Source organism: Urocitellus parryii, chromosome 9 (genome assembly GCF_045843805.1).
Source record: "Urocitellus parryii isolate mUroPar1 chromosome 9, mUroPar1.hap1, whole genome shotgun sequence".
In the NCBI taxonomy this organism is placed as follows: domain Eukaryota; kingdom Metazoa; phylum Chordata; class Mammalia; order Rodentia; family Sciuridae; genus Urocitellus; species Urocitellus parryii.
The window spans coordinates 16,166,409-16,187,261 of NC_135539.1; the positions used below are offsets into that span (position 1 = coordinate 16,166,409).

General features: G+C 42.3%; 1 protein-coding gene across 1 annotated transcript in view; it reads right to left on the bottom strand.

The window, feature by feature from the left end:
• Window positions 1–12,902, bottom strand: part of Cog7 (component of oligomeric golgi complex 7) — a 63,829-nt gene extending 50,927 nt beyond the window's left edge. The window contains exons 1-4 of the mRNA XM_026392087.2: window positions 12,567–12,902; window positions 8,582–8,730; window positions 8,148–8,264; window positions 5,068–5,236 (exon numbers count right to left, since the gene is read on the bottom strand). Coding sequence (XP_026247872.1) covers window positions 5,068–5,236; window positions 8,148–8,264; window positions 8,582–8,730; window positions 12,567–12,735 — 604 coding nt within the window. The 5' untranslated portion in view covers window positions 12,736–12,902. The remainder of the gene's footprint in view (window positions 1–5,067; window positions 5,237–8,147; window positions 8,265–8,581; window positions 8,731–12,566) is intronic.
• Between the last annotated feature and the right edge of the window lie 7,951 nt (window positions 12,903–20,853).

A 20,853-nucleotide genomic window follows, 5' to 3' on the forward strand; every position in this document is an offset into this window, starting at 1 on the left:
AACACTCCTGGGTTTACATTCCCATCCCTTTTTATTTTGATATAGGGTCTGGCTAAGTTGCCCAGGCTAGTCTTGAACTTGTGATCCTCCTGCGTCAGTCTTCCAAGCAGCTGGGATTCCGTGTGTCACTGTGCCCGGCTGCCCATATAATTTTGTAAAGCTCACAGCTAACAAAATATTCAATGGTGAAGATTATTCCAAGTCTTTCCTCTAAAATTAGAAACAAGAAAAGGATGTCCACTTCCTCCAAGCTACTGAATGTATTAAGGGAAGTATTAATCAGAGAAGTTAGCAAGGAAAATTAAAGTAATTCAAATAGGAAAAAAGAATTATCTCTGTTTGCAGGCAAAATCTTTTTTTTTTAATATTTATTTATTCATTTATTTTGGTTTTTGGCGGACACAACATCTTTGTTGGTATGTGGTGCTGAGGATGGAACCCGGGCCGCGCGCATGCCAGGCGAGTGCGCTACCGCTTGAGCCACATCCCCAGGCCCCAAAATCTTATATATAGAAAACCCTAAAGATTCCGCAAAAATCCTCTTAGAGCTGAGTACAGTAATGCACACTTGTAATCCCAGCTACTCAGGAGTCTGAGGTTGGGAGGATCACAGGTTTGAGGCCAACCTGGGAAACCCAGCAAGACCATGTCTCAAAATAAAAATAAATAAAAAGGGCTGAGAACATAGCTCAGTAGTAGGTAGTCCAACCCCCAGTACCACCAAAAAAAAAAAAAAAAACCTATTAGAAATAATAAGTTTAGCAAAGTTGCAGGATGCAAAATCAAATCAATACACAAAACCAAGTTGTTTCTTTACATTTAATGAGCATTATTAAATATTTTTAAAATTTAAAAAAATATTTTTTTAAAAATTTCAATTACACTAACATCAAAAAGAATAAAATACTTAGTAATAAACTTAACCAAATAGCTAAAAGACACACACTGAAAACTACAAAGCACTGCTGAAAGAAATTAAAGACACAAATAAACAGAGAGACAGCTCATGTTTATGGTTTGGAAGACTTAATATCATTAAGATGTCAATACTAGTCAAAGTGATCTACAGATTTAATGCAATTCCTCCCCAAATCTCAACAATCTTTGCATAAACAAAAAAATCCATCCTCAAATTTATATGAAATCTCAAGGGTCCCTGATAATCAAATCATTCTGAAAACAAAATGAAAGTCTCATACTTCCTGACTTCAAAACTTACTAAGGGGCTGGGGTAGTGGCTCAGTGGTAGAATGCTCACCTAGCATGTGCAAGGGCCTGGTTTCGATCCTCAGCACCACATATAAATAAAGGTACTGTGTGCAGCTACAACTAAAAAAATAATTAAAAAAAAAAAAACTTACTATAAAGTTACAACAATGAAAACAGTGTAGTTCTAACATAAGTATAGATATACAAACTATGTGTCTTTATGTAGTTTATATATAGACTATATTCTGTGGATTCAGATCAACAGTGGAACCGGAAACAAACCCCCATATACATGGTCAAATGATTTTCAACAAGAGTGCCAGATCAGTCAGGCACGGTGGCACATGCCTGTAACACCAGCAGCTCAGGAGGCTGAGGCAGGAGGATCACAAGTTCAAACAGCCTCAGAAAAAAGCGAGGCACTAAGCAATTCAGTGAGACCCTGTCTCTAAATAAAACACAAGAAAGGGCTGGGGATGTGGCTCACAATGGTTGTTAAGCGCCCCTGAGTTCAATCCCTGGTACCCTCATGCCAAAAAAAAAATGCCAAGATCATTCAAAGGAGAAAGGAAATTTTTTCAGCTCAAAAAACTGGATATCCATAAGAAAAAGGATGGACTCTTACAAAAATAAGATATTCAGGAGGCTAAAGCAGGAGAATCCCAAGTTTGAGGCCTGTGTGAGCAACTGAGCCAGACCCTCAGACTTTAAAAATTATATGTATAAAAAAAAGCAGAGGCTGGTAATATAACTCAACGGTAGAGCAACTTATCTAGCAAGCACAAGGACCTGGGTTCAGTCCCCAGGGCTGAGAAAAGAACTAATCCCACAGAATGAGAGAAAATATTTGCAAATCATTATCTGATAAGGGAGACAGGGAAGGGCAGGAGGCAGAAAGAGGAATGTAAGTACACAGAGTAGGGGAACCAGATATGACAGTATTTCAAATTATCTTTGAGAAAAATTATAAAGAAATCATACGGCATAGAGAACAAAGGAATGGAAAAAAGCATACAAGCAAAAAATATAGAAATAGACACATAAAAGACTGGAAATTTCTGTTTAAAAAAATAAAACCTAGGTGGGATGAAAATTATTACTAAAAGACATACAAGGACTAGACTTAAAAACAAAATTTGGACTGGAGTGTGGCTCAGTGGTACAGCACTTGCCTGGCATGTGTGAGGCCCTGGGTTTGATCCTCAGCACCACATAGACACATAATATAAAAGATCCATTGACAACTAAAAAATATATATATTGGAAAAAAAAAAGCAAAATTCAACTATGTGTCATTTGTAATAGACCACTCTAAAATAAAACATCTCAGAAAGTCTGAAGATTATAAACAAGGCAAAGACATACTAAAGCAAATAGAAACAAAAAGAAAGCAGAACTCATAATATTTAATACCCAAGTTGAACTGAGATAGAAATCATTCAATGGGGCCATGGCAAAATTTAATAAAAATGCTGTTTAAATACTAATAGAGCAAGAAGGAAAAAAATGAAGGTTTTCCAAGGTGGCTTCCAAGAAGCCAACACAATCATCATACCACAACCCAGCAAAGATATTCACTTATGGCATCTCAATAAAAAAAATCTAAATAAGATTAACAAATATCTAGCAGTACATTTATACACATACACATACAGAGTAAACACGCAAGGTTTGTTCTTAAAATGCAAGAATGAAGTCATACTCGAAATGTTATTTATGATTTATCAGTTAGTCAGTGAGTGGAAATAAAAATAACAAATTAATTCTGATAGATGCTGAAAAGGCACTTAATAAGTTTGGTAATAATTTTTATTTTTAAAAAATTATCCTTAGATAATTTTTAAAAAAATAAAAATGCTCACTTGATAGTATAATAAGTAAATAAATCTTACCTAACACAACAGTGCCTTGTTGCTGCCTCTGGAGTTACTGCATAACCCAGGAACTACAGAGAAAGATTCTCAGTGGAAACAGAGGCACACAGTTCTCCAGAGCTGAAGTGAAGGGACAGCAATTTGATAAGGCTTCACTACCCGGAAGGGGGCCAGACCTTCCAGGCCTTACCTCTGGAGCCAAGAGTGGGGAGAAACTGCCTTCTAAGGGAGCAGTGTGACCACGGGCACAGGCGGCTAAGCTCACTCGTCCACACTGCTTACCAACTATCCAAAGGGCCCTTCTCCAAGAGTTTTGTCCCAACTGGCCCTGGACAGTCCTGGTTTATGTTGTCCCAGATTAATTAGGAAAGCTCTCCCTTCAGTCATAAAAAAGTGTTCATCTGCAGCAACACAGATGACCCTGGAGGGCATCATGTTAAGTGAAATACGCCAGGCAACGAAATACAAACAACGTATGACGACTTCTGTGTGTGGAATCTATGAAAGCTGAACTTAGTGAAGGACAGTGGAATGGTAGCTGCCGGGGCAGGAGGTGGGGGAAATAGAGGATGTTGGTCAAAGGGTACACACTGTCAACAGATGAGTCAGTTCTGGGGATCTAATACACAGCATGGTGAATATACAGCTACTAACAATGTGCTATGTAATTGAAATTTGCTAATAGTAAATCTTAAGTGTTCTCAGCACAGTAAGAAAAAGTAGTAACTATGTGTAGCAGTTTAGACATGGTGTCCCCCAAAAGCTCATGTGACACAATACAAGGTTTGGAGGAGAAATGATTGGGTTATATCTAACCTAATCCCTGATAGGGATTAACTGAGTGGCAACTGAAGTGGTGGGTGTGGCTGGGAGGAGGTGGGGCAGTGGGGGCCTGGCTTTGGGGTATCTATTTTTCTCTGGTAAGTGGTCTCTCTCTCTGCTTCCTGATCACCATGTGAGCTGCTTCCCTCTACCATACTTTTCTGCCATGGTGTTCCACCTGACCTCCAGCTTCGAGGAATGGAGCCGCCATCTATAGACTAAGACCTCTGAAACTGTGAGCCTTCAAATCAACTTTTCTTCCTCTACAACTGTTCTGCTTGGGTCTTTTAGTCACAGCAGTGAAAAAGCTGACTAAAACACTATGTGAGGTGATGGATACACTATCTAGGTATCAAATCCTCATATTGCACATCTAAATATACACAATTCTACCAGAGAACTCAACTGCTGAAAAATAATATAACATCACAGTATTCTTGATAAGGGTCAAAACTTATTCCAATGTCACATTTAAGATTTGTACATTTCTCTAAATATAAACTTTATCCAATAATTATAATCTAATTTTGAACTGTACTTATTGATATGAATACTGAAGTATTTAGGACTGAAGTGTACTAATGTTTGCAACTTGAAATGGCATCAGAAAGACTAAGATGGGTCGATGGATGGTAGATAGACACATGATAAAGCAAACTGCAGCATAATGCTAATGCTAGAATCCAGAGAGTAAGTTCACGACATTTGTTTCAACTTTTCTGTATGTTTGAAAATTTCACATAAGACGTTCAAAACACATAAGCATCATAAGTTATAATTTAGTTCCATTTTTTTCCCTTTGTAGTACTGGTTATTGAACCCAGGGTTTTACACATACCACCCAAGAGCTATTCAACTGAGCTATACCCCTCACCCTTTTTTAAATTTTTTTTAGTACTGAGAATTTAACCCAAGGGTGCTTTACCACTGAGCTATATCCTTGGCCCTTTTTAATTTTTTTTCATTTGAGATAGGGTCTCACTAAGTTGCTGAGGCTGGCCTCAAACTTGTGATCCCCCTGCCTCAGCCTCTTGAGACATGTGCCATGGTGCGTAGCTACTTCCAGTCTTATAATCAACATCAAGACATTTTCAAGACTGAAGACTCAGAAAGTCTTACCTTTATAAAGAAATGTGCAGACACAAGAAAGAGCCATACTCACCTACAGACTGAGAAGTGAATGCTGCTACAATCTGAGGACTGGCCAGGGCCTCCAGTCTGTTCTTCAAGGCCTCTAAGTGCACACATTTTTCTGAGTAGTCTGGTGTATCCACAAGCATTGTCAAGCTGTTCTGCATGCCGGTTAGCTTGGCAGAAATCACAGTGATATCCTGTAAAAAAATGAGAATAGAGGGTATTTTTTTTTTTTAAAGATTTAAAAACCCGAATATTTATTTTTTAGTTCTCGGCGGACACAACATCTTTGTTGGTATGTGGTGCTGAGGATCGAACCCGGGCCGCACGCATGCTAGGCGAGCGCGCTACCGCTTGAGCCACATCCCCAGCCCCGAGGGTATTTATTTTAAAAGACTCCAGCTACCTCAATTGGGATTGAATAAAATACAGGAAAAGGCAACTCTTAATATAATAAAATGGCCAATAAACATTATGTTCAACATTATTGGTACTCAAATAACTGCAAATTAAAACAAGAATGTGCCATTTTCCTCTAAAAAACTGGGAAAGTTTTTAAAAAATTATGATAGCTATTGTTTGGTGAAGATGTAAAAAAAAAAAAAAAAAAAAGACACTCTGGTGTCATACATGTCTGCTGACTTACTCCAATAGCAACGTGACAAGAGTCTTAAAAATACATCATTTAACTTGGTATTTTCTCTTCCAGAAATGATTATTTCTTTAAAGGATATAGAGATATTGCTGTATTATAACTAATGTGATTGTAGTGTTAAAATAACAAAGCCTAGAAGCAACATAAATCTTCTATTACAACAAATAAAATATAAATTATGGGTCACTCATAATGGTATATGGAATACTGTACAGCCACCCAAAATTATGTTTTTGAAATGTACTAAATAAAGGTATTGTGTCCAACTACAACTAAAAAATAAATATTAAAAAAAAATTTACAACTTACTATTAAATGAAATAAACACTATAAAAAAGTATATAGACACAAGTCCCAATTTTATTTCATATACATCAATGTAATATATGTAAACATACAAATATATTTGTTATACACAGGTATAACTGAATGTACACAGTCATTACATCTGCATACATACAAAAATACATACCTAAGTAAAAAAGTGTACAAACATGTATAAAAAATACCTAACAGAGGCTGGAGCTGGAGCTCAGTGGTAGAGTGCTTGCATAGTATGGGTAAGGCACTGGGTTTGATCTTCAAACCACATAAAAATAAATAAATAAATAAATAAAGTTATAAAAATTATTTTTAAAAAATCCTTTACAGACTTAAAAAGTATATTTCTGGGGTCTAGAAATATGAAACATTTTCTTTCCTTCCTTGTGTACTGAATTCCTCAAATCTTGTAAGATACACATGAGTTTTTTAATTAGAAAAATAATTAATTAAGAAAGTACTACGTGATAGTATTCCAGCATTCAATGAGCTGTGATGTATCAGACACTGTATCAGACATCTGAGACTCCCAGATGAGTAAGGTCGCATTACAAAGATGTGGTCACAACTCAGTGGGATAGAAAGATTCTGATGCAACTTCAGAACAATGGCTCACGTGTTACAGGAGCAATCAGTTTTGCCTTGGAGAGTCAAGGAGCCGTCGTAGGGCAGAGCTGTGAAGGGTGGTGCTCTGACTGGACCTAGAGGGACGAGCGGAGGTCCACTCTGATGCAAAGAAAAGCAGAAGGACAGTTCAGGCAGAGAACTGAAGAGCAGAAGGAGATGGCACGTTGGTCTGGAACAGTCTCGGGGTGGGTGAACAGACATGGAGGGGTCAGCCAGGGAAACGCTGAAAGGCAGGCCACAACCTGTCCTGAAATAGGCTGCTCAAAATTAGGGGCTCAAAATCTATCCAGAAGAGAATGGGAAATCACTGAAAGTTACAATGGAGGGGAGGGAGACAAGGAAATGGCAAGTGCCAATTTATGCTTTAGGATATCCCCGTGGTCGCATGTGGAAGATAAATCAGTGTGGCAAAGAGACCAATGGACAGCTGTCGTAATGGTCCAGGAACAAATGATTAAAAGCATGACTAGAATCCTAGCACAGATAAAAAGAACAGATATAACTGAACAGGAAAGAAGGAGCAGTTAAGGCTTCTGGCGTTTCTAGGCTAAATGCTTGGATGGAAAATGGCCCTATTAACCAGGATGGGGAACACAGGAAAGAGTGATGGTTTATGGCTTTGGAGAGAAATAAACAAATCAGCCGGGCATGGTGGTGCACCCCTGTAATCCCAACTACTCAGGGGGCTAAGGCAGGAAGATCCTAAGTTCAAGGTCAGCCTGGTGACTTAAAAAGATCATGTCTCAAAATAAAAAATAAAAAGGGCTGGAGATGTAGCTCCGTGGTAGAGCACTGGCCTAGCATTCATAGGCCCTGGGGTCTATGCCTAATTCTGAAAAAAATAAAAATAAAAACAGAATTCAGTTTTTGAAATGCCAAATGCTAAGGAGAGTCCAGCTGGATATTGCTGGTCTTGTGGGCAGTTAGTTTCAAGTATCAGGAGAGTAAAGGGCAGAAAAACAAGATGTATTTAAATGACTAATTGACATTAGTAGTTAAAACAGTAAACCACTAATGTCAATCATTACAACCAGAAACCTTATTTATTTATTTACTGTAGGCCTTGGGGACTGAGCCCCATGCACGTCAGGCAAGCACTCTACCACTCAGCCGCATTTCCAGGCCTTTTTCTTCCTTTTGAGACAGGGTCCAAGTTGTCCAGCTGGTCCCACACTTGCCATCCCCCAGTGTCAGCCTCCAAGTAGCTGAACTGCAGCTGTGCACACCACCCCTGGCGGGGGCATGTTGGCTGAGGCTTCTCCTCCACTCACTCTCCATGACCAAGAGGCTTCATCAGGAAAGGTGTGCAAAGTGTGCGGGGGTGGGGGTGGGGACCTGAGAGCAGTTTCAGATTTTCCCTCAGGACGTCTGAACGTTTCTGTCTGCCGCGAATGACATCCCTGGAGGTTGGGGATATTCTGATGACAGGCTATCGCATTTGCTTTCCCCAAATCTCAAGCTCTCGCCTAAATGAATTTCCAACATCCCCTAAATAAAATGCCTACTTGAGTCTTAAATGTCTCCTCAATATCGGCGCTCAGCGTGCTCCACTTGTCCGCTTCTTGAAGAGATTCAGCAGCAAGCTGCATCCTGGACTTCACCTGGTCTATTTCCACCAATACCTGAAAGGAAATGAAGCAAAAATGAGGCAGGGTTCCTTTTCCTCTACCTTCCCCCAGTGACCTGAAGCATGAGTCTCGTGGCATGCTCCTTCTTCGGGTAGTTTCTGTACCCCAAAGCACCAATCACCTAGTCAATTTTACTCAGCATGCTGAAGAGATACGTAAGTGGAAAGGACGAAGCTGGAAGGTGACTAAGGTGATGGCTAGAATTCTGAGTTCAGGCTGGCCTTTGGCAATGCTGTGCTGTCCACCATCCCCTGTGAGAGTGAACACCTTCCAAAAACCAGAATCCCCACATAGGGCAGGAGCCGAAATACCTGCATCGACTGCGATGTGTCCTGTTCAAATTTTTTAATGTCTTCTTTGACAAGAATCATTTGTTCTTTTAGAAAAGATGCCTCCTGTTTAAGAGCTTCAACATCACGGAGCACTTTGGGCATGTTCTGAAGGGCCTGGTGACTTGTTTCTGTAGCACAAATCAAGAACAGCAACATGCACAAAAGGTAAAAAATGGAGCAGTCACCAGTGATAACTTTGAAATATAAGAGACAACAGAGAGAAAACTGCCGGAAGCAGTGCAAATCACACAGCTTTTAGAGCCTGCACCAAGTGTCAGGCAGGAGACAGGATGGGAGGGGAGAAGGCCTTAGTAAGGTCCATGTCCTCCTCCTGCCTCAGTGTCCTAAGTATCTTGGATCATAGGCATGTGCCACCACGCCCAGTAACTTTTGGCAATTCTTAGGATAAGTAACACTTTCCTAGGTACCATGGCTACCATATTGCAGACCCTGAAAACAAAGTGAGTCACATACTGAATCCAGGTATTTTATAAGTTTGAGGGATTATGAAGGTCAAGGGTGACCCTAGTTGACGAGCAGAGTCCACGGCAACCAGGTTGCAGCATATAAATAGTGGGAAGTCTCTAGTTAATCCAGTGGTTCTCAAACCTGAACCTGTTTCAGAATTACCCAGTTTCTCTCTCAGTAGGTGTGGGGAAGACCCAAGATCTGTATTTCTAATCCATCTTCAAACAACAATGCTGGCCCCAGGACCACACATAAGAACCACTAGCCTGCTCCTTCTGCTCCCCTCATCAGACTGAGAAGGCAAATTGTACCCCAAGAACTATGGCACCAGAGTCTAGGTGGCCACTCTGTGATCTACACAGGGACATGCCAGGGACATGACTGGTTTCTTCAGGCAGTCCTTTCAAAAATGATGTCATCCATGACCAGGTGATGGTGCTTTACCACTTAAACAATTTTATGAAATAGTCAAAAGTATGATGAGAAAGTAGCAATGCTGATTCATGGTCATTCCAAAATGTAGTCCACCGAGCATCAGTGTCAAAGGATATGGTTAAAATGCAGGTCCCGGGGCCATGGGCCAGAGACTTTTATTTAGTAGGTTTGGTTTGAGATCAAAGAATCTGTGTTTTATAATGAATATTCCAAGTATAGAATACAATTTGAAAATCTTTGCAGACCCTGATGTGTAATCTGGATTGGGAGGTCACCAGCAGAACCCTTTAGCCCTTGAAGAGCAATTCACTGGGAATCAAGCAAAGGAGTCCACAGTCTCCTGCTCCACCCGTGCACTGATTGGAACCTTAATATCCTGATGACATGCTGTAGAAACCTGCTCATTCAACTCTGCCACAAAATAGCAATACTGACCCAAGTACGGGTCTAAGGCTGAGGGACCAGGGTCAGAACATGTGAAGGTTTCTTCAACTGACTCAACAGGGCTGACATGGCCCCAGCCACGTCTCCCATTGGCTAAACCTCAGTCACTCTTCAGGTCCTGCTGACCCCCTGTGAACCTCTTTTTCCCTCTCCTTAGCATCCCCAAATTTAGCTGATTCCTATATCTATCTTAAAAATTATTTCTGACAGATGGTAGCACACACCTGTTATCCCAGACACTTAGGAGGCTGAGGCAGGAAGAATGCAAGTTTGAGGCCAGCCTCAACAACTTGAAGCCCTAAGCAAATTAGTGAGACTGTCTCAAAGCAAAATAAAAAAGGTCTGGGGATGTGGCTCAGTGGTTAAGTGTCCCTGGGTTCAATTCCTTGTACCAAAAACAAAAACAACAACAACAACAACAAAGAAAAAAAACTCTGTCTTTGGGGGAAGTGCTGGGGAGTGATATTGGGCAAATCATATTCTTATATGTGTGCATGTACAAATGTAAAACAAATCCCATCATTATGTACAACTATAATGTACCAATAAAATATGTGGAAAGAGGAAAAAAAAACTCTCTCTTCCAGTGGTTGCCTCCCTCTTGAAGGGTCAGGGCATTTTCTGGAGTGTCAGCAACATTCTATGTTTTGGGGTCAGTCTAAGTTATAGTAGTTGAATACACTTGCCCAAACTTGGCAAACTCGTCAGATAAGACCCATGCATCTCACCTATGTAAACTTTAGCTAAAAGAAAATGGTAAATAAATATTGAACTCTACTGTTTCGGGTTCTAACTGAAACTTCAAGAAATGAAACATACCAATATATATACCTACAACTGATTTTGAAATACACCAAAAAAATTAGATGGATCAATGAATAGAGGGAATGATGGATCAATGGACAGATTTGTGGTAAAGCAGGTACAGTAAAATGTTAATTGCATAATCTAGATGGTGAGTTTATGGATGTCCACTTCACCGTGGCTTAGTTCAAGAATCTGCTATAATCCTTCATTTTCTCTCCCTCTTATCCCTCATTCCAGAATCCATCAGCAAATTCTCCCCTTTCTTGCTCCTAAAAATATCCTGAAGTTCCTACCTCTCACTATGTTCACTGCCATTACCCCAGTTGGAGCCTCATTATCATCTCTCTTTCACAATCATGAACATTCAGTGGAAGGACCCAGCAATGTTTTTGTTTGTTGTTTGGTACCAGATTAAACCCAGAGGTGCTTAACCACTGATCCACATCCCCAGGTTTTTTTAATTTTTAATTTTTTTTTTTAAATTTTGAGTCAGGGTCTCAATAATTTGCTTATTGCCTTGCTAAATGACTGAGCCTGGCTTTGAATTCGCAATCCCCCTGCCTCAGCCTCCCAAGCCACTGGAATGACAGGTGTGTGCCACCATGCCCAGCTGTTCAGGGGCTCTTTATCACAGAGCTACCTCCCCATAATTAAAAAGGCTCTCACAAATTTCCAAATATTCCCAAAGATGAGGGCAAAGTGGAAGAAAAGGTTTTGTAGCCCACTTTCCCACTTCCTTAACACATATAAAGCACTTAGAACGTCATGTGATATACCAAGTCCTCAAGTGTCTGTTATTATACTATTATTCATGTCCTCCCTTTGCCCTAGAAAGTTCTCATTCAAGGCCTACTGCAGGGAAAGCCCTTTATGATTCTCCCAGACAAGAGATAACTGCACTTTTCGGCCAGCTCTCTGGGCTCCAGGTTCTGGTCTCCTTAAAGCCACCCTTCATTAAAATTTAACTATTTACATACTTTCCCCTCAGGCAGCAAGCTGCAGAGAGTTAACTTTTCCTCCCCAGGACCCATTTCTTGATACAAGACAGGAGATGCTCCCTAATTACTTAAAAAAAAAAATGCAAAGTACAATAAAGAATCTGCACTGAAAGAAAACCTCTAGTTCCTTTCCTTAAACAATGGGCTTATCTATAAAACAAAGTTCTATTTACTATTCGGTTTCAGCGGAAGCAATGTGTTTGCTTTTTCCAACAAAGCCTAGCAGAGGGCTGGTGTGCGGAATGTACTGAATCAACACAGAGCAAAATAAAGTCAAACAGAGGAAGTATTTGACGTGGCTACTGATAGATATTTTTTTTTATAACTATCCTTTAAAAAAATGGCTGAAGTTTCCATTCTGGCCAACCTATCTTCTCCCATTAACATAAAGATCCATTAAAATATTGTTTCATCCCGGCGGCTCAGGAGGCTGAGGCAGGAGGATCTTGAGTTCAAAGCCAGCCTCCGCATATTAGCGAGACCCTAAGCAACTCAGTGAGACCCTGTCTCTAAATAAAACACACACAAAAAAAGGGCTGGGGGTGTGGTTCAGTGGTTAGGCGCCCTTGGGTTCAATACCAGGTATCCCCAACACCCCCCTAAAAAAAAAAAAAAAGAAAGAAAGAAAACTAATGTGCAAAATTTGCAAGTGTTAAAGACAGTGCAGCAGCAGGCTGAGGCTTCCTCCTGGATGCAGTCGGGTCTGCAGGGCTATTTACTGCCCAATCCGGGCACGGCCAGGGCACCCCAGCCCAGCTCTGCCAGCCGGGCTCAGGGGAGGGGCTGGGGGGCCGGGCCCCCGCGCGACTCACCCTCCACGGCGTGGTTCACCTCCTGGATGAACAGCTGCAGCTTCATCACCAGGGTGGCTGCGTGGCCGTCCGCCTTCCCGGCGGCCGAGTCTTTCGGGCCAGCCCTGAAGGCCGCATTGATCCACTCTTTCACGTCGAAGTCGTCGGCCAGGAACTTGGAGAAGTCCATGGCGACACGGCCTCAGGCCTGGCGTCCAGGCCCGAAGAGTAGGCTCCGGGCGGCCACGGGGACGCTGAAGCGGGCGACACGGCGAGAAATACTGAAGCTGGCCTCTCTAGCGCCCGCAACTCGCCAGGGTGCACCCCTCAGTCAACCGGCTGGGGCTGCGACGGGAATGAGCCTCACCGCGCGCCGTACTCCTTCCGGAAGTGGGCGGCCATTACCATAGCGACTGCCGGCGCTTGGGAGGCGATCCCGGAAGCGCGAGCTCCTGGCAAGTAGGGTCGTCCCCGTTCGTGCTAATAGGTTTTAGCGCGTTTAATGTGCACAGTCCTTGAGTACTACTGGTCTCCCCAACGTCTAGATGAAGAACAGAGGCAGTTAAGTAAGACTCGGGCCTGCTGGCCCTGGCGCCTGGTGTTCTACTGCTCTCCCAGGGGGAGCAGGGGAAGCCCGCGGGTTCTGGCCTCTGCCCACCACTCTTCCTGCGGGTCTCACGTCGCTGTAGCCTCCTTTGTTGGCCTCCTTTCCCAACACCACCTTGAAAACCACCGGTTCTTGCTCTTATGGTTTCTTCTAGCCTAAAACAAACAACCACCTTGAAAACCACCGGTTCTTGCTCTTATGGTTTCTTCTAGCCTAAAACAAACAACGCGACACCTAGGAAAGGAGAGACTATGTGGGAGGCTTCCTGTGTCATAGGAACCCAAACTTTATTCAACTACTTGAGAGCCTCCTGCCTCAGCCTCCCAAGTAACAGGGATTACAGGTGTGTCACCGCGCCCAGCTAAGTCACTAGATTTTGACAAAGATGAAAAGGCCATCAGTGGAGGATTTCCAACAAATGATCCTGAGATAACTGTATATTGGAATGTAAAAATTTTTGCTATTCCTTCAATCAGCTGGTATTTGGGGCCTTTCGAAAATTTGCCCATTTCATTTAATTCTATAATTTGGGGCATAAGATTGTTCATAATACTACTACCTTATAATCCATTTTAATTTCTTTAATTTTATCACTTGTTTTTTTTTCCCCCTTGGTCAATTTGGTTGATATTTGTCAGTTTCATTACTCTTTTCAAAGAACCAGCTTTTCCTTTATTGCAACCTTTTCTGGTTTTTGTTTTCTACCATTGATTTCTGCACTCATCAGTTTCCTTTCTTCTGTTTTCTATGAATTTAGTTTGCTCTTCTTTGTCTACTATATTAAACTGGAATTTTAGGCTACTGATCTGAAACCTTTCTTCATTTTTTTTCTTTTTTTGGGGGGTGCGGTGGGGTTGGGTACTGGGGATTGAACCCCGGCTGTTTAACCACTAAGCCACATCCCCAGCCCTCTTTATTTTGTATTTACAGACAGGATCTCATTAAGTTGCTCACTAAGTGGCTGAGGCTAGCTTTGAACTCGTGATTCTCCTGCTTCAACCTCCTTAGCCTCTGGGATTACAGGCATGGGCCACCATGCACAGCACCTTTCTTCTTTTCTAATATCTTTAAATTACTGGTGTAAACGAAAAAAGCACTGGTTTAGCTACATCCCATAAATTCTGATGTTTTCATTTTCATTTGATTCAACGTATTTTCTTTTCATATTCACAGTATGACTTCTTTAATCCATGGGTTAAATGTGTTATTTCATTTCCAAATAGTTGAATATTTCTCAGATTTTTTCCCTATTGTTGGTTTCTAGTTTAATTCCATGTGTCAAAAATATTCCTGGTGTGATTGAAGCTCTTTTAATTGTGTGAAGACTTGTTATGACCTAAAATTGGCCTATTCCATGAAATGTTGTGTGTACTTGAAAAGAATATGTGGGCTGGGGATGTGGCTCAAGCGGTAGCGCGCTCGCCTGGCATGCGTGCGGCCCGGGTTCGATCCTTAGCACCACATACCACATACCAACAAAGATGTTGTGTCCGCCGAGAACTAAAAAATAAATATTAAAAATTCTCAAAAAAAAAAAAAAAAGAAAAGAATATGTATCCACAGTCACTGGGTGGAGTAGTAAAATTGATTACCAGTTTGGTTGAAATGTGTTAATTCCTTATAGTTGTTCTATCAAGTACTGAAATCTCCAACATTTGTTGAATTTATTAACCTAATATTATTCAATGGACCTTTGTCTCTCATAGAGTTTTTATTTTTTTCTCCTGGTGGTGGTGCTGGGGATTGAACCCAGGACCTTGTGCATGCAAGGCAAGCACTCTACCAAGTGAGCTATACCCCCAGCCCTCTCAGAATATTCTTATCTTAAAGTCTATTTTGTCGGATATTAATGTACCCATTTCAGCTTTCTTAGGGCTACTGTTTGCATGGCTAATCTTTTATATTCTTTTACTTTCTTTTTTTTTTTAAGAGAAAGTGAGAGAGGGGAGAGGAGAGAGAGAGAGAGAATTTTTAATATTTATTTTTTAGTTCTCGGCAGACACAACATCTTTGTTGGTATATGGTGCTGAGGATCGAACCCGGGTCGCACACATGCCAGGCGAGCGCGCTACCGCTTGAGCCACATCCCCAGCCCTATATTCTTTTACTTTCAACCACATTGTGACCTTAGAGGGTCTTTCATAAACAGCATAGAGTTGGACCTAGTTTTGCTTTTCTTTTTTTTTTTTTAAGAGAGAGTGAGAGAAGAGAGACAGAGAGAGAGAGGAGAGAGAGAATTTTTAATATTTATGTTTTAGTTCTCCGCGGACACAACATCTTTGTTTGTATGTGGTGCTGAGGATCGAACCCGGGCCACTTGCATGCCAGGCGAGCGCGCTACTGCTTGAGCCACATCCCCAGCCCCAGTTTTGCTTTTCTTAATATGGGCTAACAACTTCTGCCTTTAGATGGGGATGCTTAGATCATTCAAGTTTATTGTAACTATTTTGAGATAATTAGGTTCACCTTTGCCATTTTCTTCTTATATCCTTTCTATTCCATTTTTATTTCTTTGTCTCTTTTTTGGACCCTCTGTTCCTCCTTTAGTATTAAATGAACATTTTTTTCAGTGCTAGGGATCAAACCTAAGGTCTGATGCATGCTAGGCAGGCACTCTATCACTGAATCAGACCCCCAGCCCCCAAATGAGCATTTTAAAATATACTATTTTGACTCTTCTGATTTATTTACTATATATTTTAATCATTTTGTTATTAATTGTTCTAGGGATTATAATATACAGTTTCTTTTTCTTTTTTGGTAGCAAGGATTGAACTCAGCGGCACTTGTAACATACCCAGCCCTTTTTATATTTTATTTAGACAGGATCTTGCTAAATTGCTTAGGCCTTGAGAAGTTGCTGAAGCTGGCTTTGAACTTGCAATCCCCCTGCCTCAGCCTCTAGGATTACAGGTGCGTGCCTCCACGCCTGGCTGATTGAGTCATTCCTTTTTTTTTTAATATTTATTTTTTAATTGTAGTTGGACACAATACCTTTATTTTATTTTTTTTTATCTTTATGTGGTGCTGAGGATCAAACCCAGGGCCTCACACTTGCCAGGGGAGCGCTCTACTGCTGAGCCACAACCCCAGCCCCTGATTGGGTCATTCTTATTGATCTGTTTTCAAGTTCGTTGTTTCCTCTGTCATCTCAAATCTGTTGAGTGACAGTGAAGTTTTCATTTCAATTTACTGTACTTTTCAACTCCAGTATTTTTAGTTATTTTTATGCTATCTTGGTATTGAAAATCACTATTATTTGTTGTCATATTTTCTTTTTTTAAATTCAGTTTTCTTTTTTATCCCTGCTGCTGGAGATTGAACCCTTGAACCCAGGGCCTTGTCCCACTGAATCACAACTGAGCAGTAAACATGATTTTCTGTTTTCCTTTGGGGGAAAAATTTATAGATAATGAATGAAATCGCTGCTGTGAAGACCATCTGCCAAGTCCATCCTCTGGAGACATTCAGAGAGTTTCCATTTACTGCTCTTTCTCCCTCAGTATGAGTCATCTTTCCTGTTTCTTTATGTTATGTTTTTATTGAAAACTGAACGTTGCAGTTGCTATACTGTAGTACTAGAACAGATTCTGAACTTCTGGAGGTCATTGCTGTCCTTGCTCAGTAGCTTGCCTGAACTGACTTTGTGAACTATCTCCCTTATGGTATGTGGTCACTGATGTCTCTGCTCAGATTTTTTATTCTATTTTTGTTTTCTACATCTAGCATCCTACCTCCACAAAGCTTAGTGGCAGTTAACGATCAAACTAAAATTGTGCTACCGTTTTGAGACAGTAAGTCTGCATGGCCGGGAGCACATTCAAAGTTCAGGCCATGTTCAGGTGTGGCCCGGCACGTCCTGGCCACTCTGCCCTTCTGTGCTTGTTCAGTGTCTGACTGTGGGTTCAGTGTCAGCCGGGATCGTGTGGCTAGCCTGGGCTCTCTGGCCACTTATGAAGCCGTATACCACCTCAGCAAGGAATACACTCTCTCTACTGATGACCACACCTCAAACTTGCCCTCCCCACTTGCACACCTCAGCCCCTGCCCCTAACGTCAGGAAAAAAGAAGCCGCCAGACCCTCTGAGTTGGGGGGAGTGGAAGGGGGGGAGCACCCCCAGGAAAGAGTGACACAGACTGCAGATGTCCATGTCCAAACTTCAGCAGTTTTTCCGCAAGCGTGAGGGCTTCTCACATTGTCAACTCCCTTTGGTTTCCACCACTGAAATGATCACCCCAAATTTCCAGGCTCATAGCTGCTTTTTGGAAAGGGGATTTTTCATTCTCTTTACTTGACCACATTCAAAAGTTCTTCCCCTAAGTCCATCCTTTTTGAGACATGCAAGAGTGAGTTGACCTTTGCTACATGGCCCTAAGCCATGTCCAGGTCCCCCAGATTAGCTTAACATGGGGAAGTTCCACTTCCTACCAAATGCGCCCAGGAGGCCCTCTCTGATGGACATGTGAAACGTTGCTGGGGTAGAAGAAGTGGGCATCGGAAGGTGTGGGATGTTGAGCCACCGATCCTGACTTTGCTTGATATTCTCCTGTGATCCCGTGAATAGGAAGGAATGCCAGCATGTCACAGCATGAGACAGACCACAGTCACCAGCACCACCACACGTATAATTCCCATCTACCAGTTGTGTCTCTGATGAGCAGAGCGTAGGAACTTAACAGAAGAAACACCTGAAAATGTTAACAGGACCTGAGGCGGATGCTCAGGGACCAGAATTAGGTGGCAGCTGCATGTCTTATCCTTGGGATTAGCCCCATCACTAGCAGGAGAGACATGCTGTCCTCTTCAGAGCACCCCCTCCAGCCCTGCAGGGTCAGTGAGGAGTGCAGGTTAGCCAGAGTTCAGGATCTGTCCATCCAGGTCAGTGAACAGAGCAGGAAGGATTCCTCACATGTTTTTACAAACTTCTTTCACAGCTTAAAGCTTACTTTTTCTTACCCATCTTTCTAATCCTCCCAACCTTTCAAGGTGTTAGTCTTTCTTTTCTGCAGAACTGGGGGCTGAACCCAGAGGCATGTTCTAGCTCTTTTCATTTGTATGTATTTATTTTTGGTACCAGGGATTGAACTCAGGGGCACTTAACTATTGAGTCCCATCCCCAGCCCTTTTTTGTATGTTAGAGACAGGGTCTCGCTGAGTTGCTTAGGGCCTCGCTAAGGGGCTGAGGCTGGCTTTGAACTCGTGATCATCCTACCTCAGCTGTCCCAGCCACTGGGATTACAGGCCTGCGCCACCCGCCTGGCTTCATTTATAATTCTGAGACAGGTTCTCAATAAGTTGCCCTGGCTGGTCTCAAATTTATGATCCTCCTGCTTCAGCCTCCCAGGTAACTCAAATTATAGATACGTATCACGGCATCCAGCATTTTTTCTGTTTCAGAAAGAAGAAATTGAAGTTCAGGTGTGGCTGAGCTTGGATGAGGCTATACTGTGGAGACACTTAAATGCTGGGGAAATTGGTTTTATTTAATCAAAATAATCAAAGGTCATAATTAAAGAAATGGCAGATTTGTACTTCAGGGAGATTTAGTAGAGTTGGGAAGATGGTGGAGGACAGTACACTTAGCAAATGGCTGTCCTGGGAGAAGTTACAGAATAAAAATAGAAGTGAAGAGTGTGTAAGAACCACAGGGCAAGAAAGCACCAAGGGGCATGGCAGGTGCTGCTAGTTCTCCCCTGATTTCCGCTTCACACACTGGGCCTGTAGTCTCCAGAATAAAGATGAATCCCAATGTCCTTTAAAATTAGGGATGTTGTCGTCCCAGCTACTTGGGAGGCTGAGGTGGAGGATGGCTTGAGTCCCAGGTTGAAGGGCAGCCTGAGCAACATAGCAAGACCCCATCTCAAAAACGGATAAAGGAATTCAGTGAATGAAGTTGGGTGTGCCCAGGTGACTCAATTCTGGCCACTGGGATTTGAGAATTTCCACGTGGATGTCATGGAAGTGTTCTTTAAAGGATCAGGTGAACAACTCTCCTCCTCCCCTTCTTCCCCACTGGTTGGAATTCAGGTGTAAAGGCAGAAATTATAACTGCTGTCTTGAATCGTGACATGATATCTGGAGTGGCACTCTCTCCTCATGGCAGAGCAACAAGATAGAAGGAACTCAGCTGCCTCCCACCATGGATGGCATAGCAGCCCTCATCATCTCTGGACTGGGTTCTGGAATGAGAGTTATGTGTCAGCTCAAAAAAGATACAACATGGGGCTGGGGATGTGGCTCAGTTGGTAGAGTGACTGCCTCGCCTGCACAAGGCCCTGAGTTCAGTCTCCGGCACCACCCACCCACACACACACACACACAAAGATATGACGTCCTGGGGCTGGGATCGGAGCTCAGTGGTAGAGCGCTCCTAGCCTATGTGAGGCCCTGGGTTCCTTCCATCCCTAGCCCGGAGGGAAAAAAAAAAAAAGCTGCATTTCCCCTCAAAACAATTGTATGTTGAAATATAATTCCCAGTGTGAATTTGTGTGTGTGTGTGTGTGTGTGTGTTTTGCCGTTCTGGGGATTGAACTCGGGTCCTTGCTCATGGTGGGCAGCGCCCTGCCACTAAACTACGTTTCAGAGGCTGGCCTTGAATTTGAGATCCTCCTGCTTCGGTTTCCAGGTGGCTGGGATGACAGGTGCACACCACCACACCTGATCCCACTTGAGTGCATGTCAAAGTGGGGATCAGGTTATGAGGTCAGAATCCTCACAAATGGGATTAGTACCCTTATGAGAGGATTCAGATTCCTCACCCCTTCTGCCATGTGAAATACAGTGACAAGGCCATCGAGGAACCAGAAAGTGGGTGGTCACCTGACACCAATCTGCTGGCACCTTAACCTTGGACTTCCCAGTCTCCAGGGCTGTGAATAATAAATTGGCTGTTGATAAGCCATCGAGCTTATAAACCAAGAGAAAGTCCTAACCCGCCTCCATACCTCAGAATGTGACTTCTTTGACATCATTGCAAATATAACAAGATGGAAGTCATAGGTTGGGCCCTAATCCAATATGGTTGGCATCCTGAAAGGATGATCATGTGACGATGAGAACGTGACCATGAGGGCAGGGACTGGAATTCTGCATTTGTAACTGAGAAACACCAAAGTCTGCCACAAACACCAGATTCTCCTACAGGTTTCAGAAGGAGCACAATCATGGCCCCAAGTTCACACTTCCAGCCTCCAGAACTTAGGTATTTCTGTAGTCTTAAGCCACCCAGTTTGTGGTACTGTCACGGCAGTTCTGGAAGATAATACAGAGGAAACTACTAAGCATGTGTAAGCCACTACTGCTTTGGACTTTTTCATTTTTACAGCTGATCTTAAGCCTAACAAGTAGAGGGTATGAGTCAGATTTTATAAAAAGCGTCAACCTTTTCTGCTGCCTCTGGAAATATTAGATTATTGGCATCCTTAGCCCAATTTCAGTGGTCCCTTGGGAGCAGGAGAGGCTGTGAAAGGAATGAAGTGATAAAACAGAAGCTACCATTCTTAAGGTGCTTAGAGAAGCCTCAATCTCAGATGATTTTTTTTTTTTTTTTGTACTGGGGATTGATTGTACACTGAGCTACATCCTCAGCCGTTTTTGTTTTGAAGACAGGGTCTTACCAAGTTGCTGAGGCTAGCCGGGGCCCCTAGTTACTGAGATCACAAGCATGCAGCACTGTGCCTGGCCCAGTTGATTTCGACAAA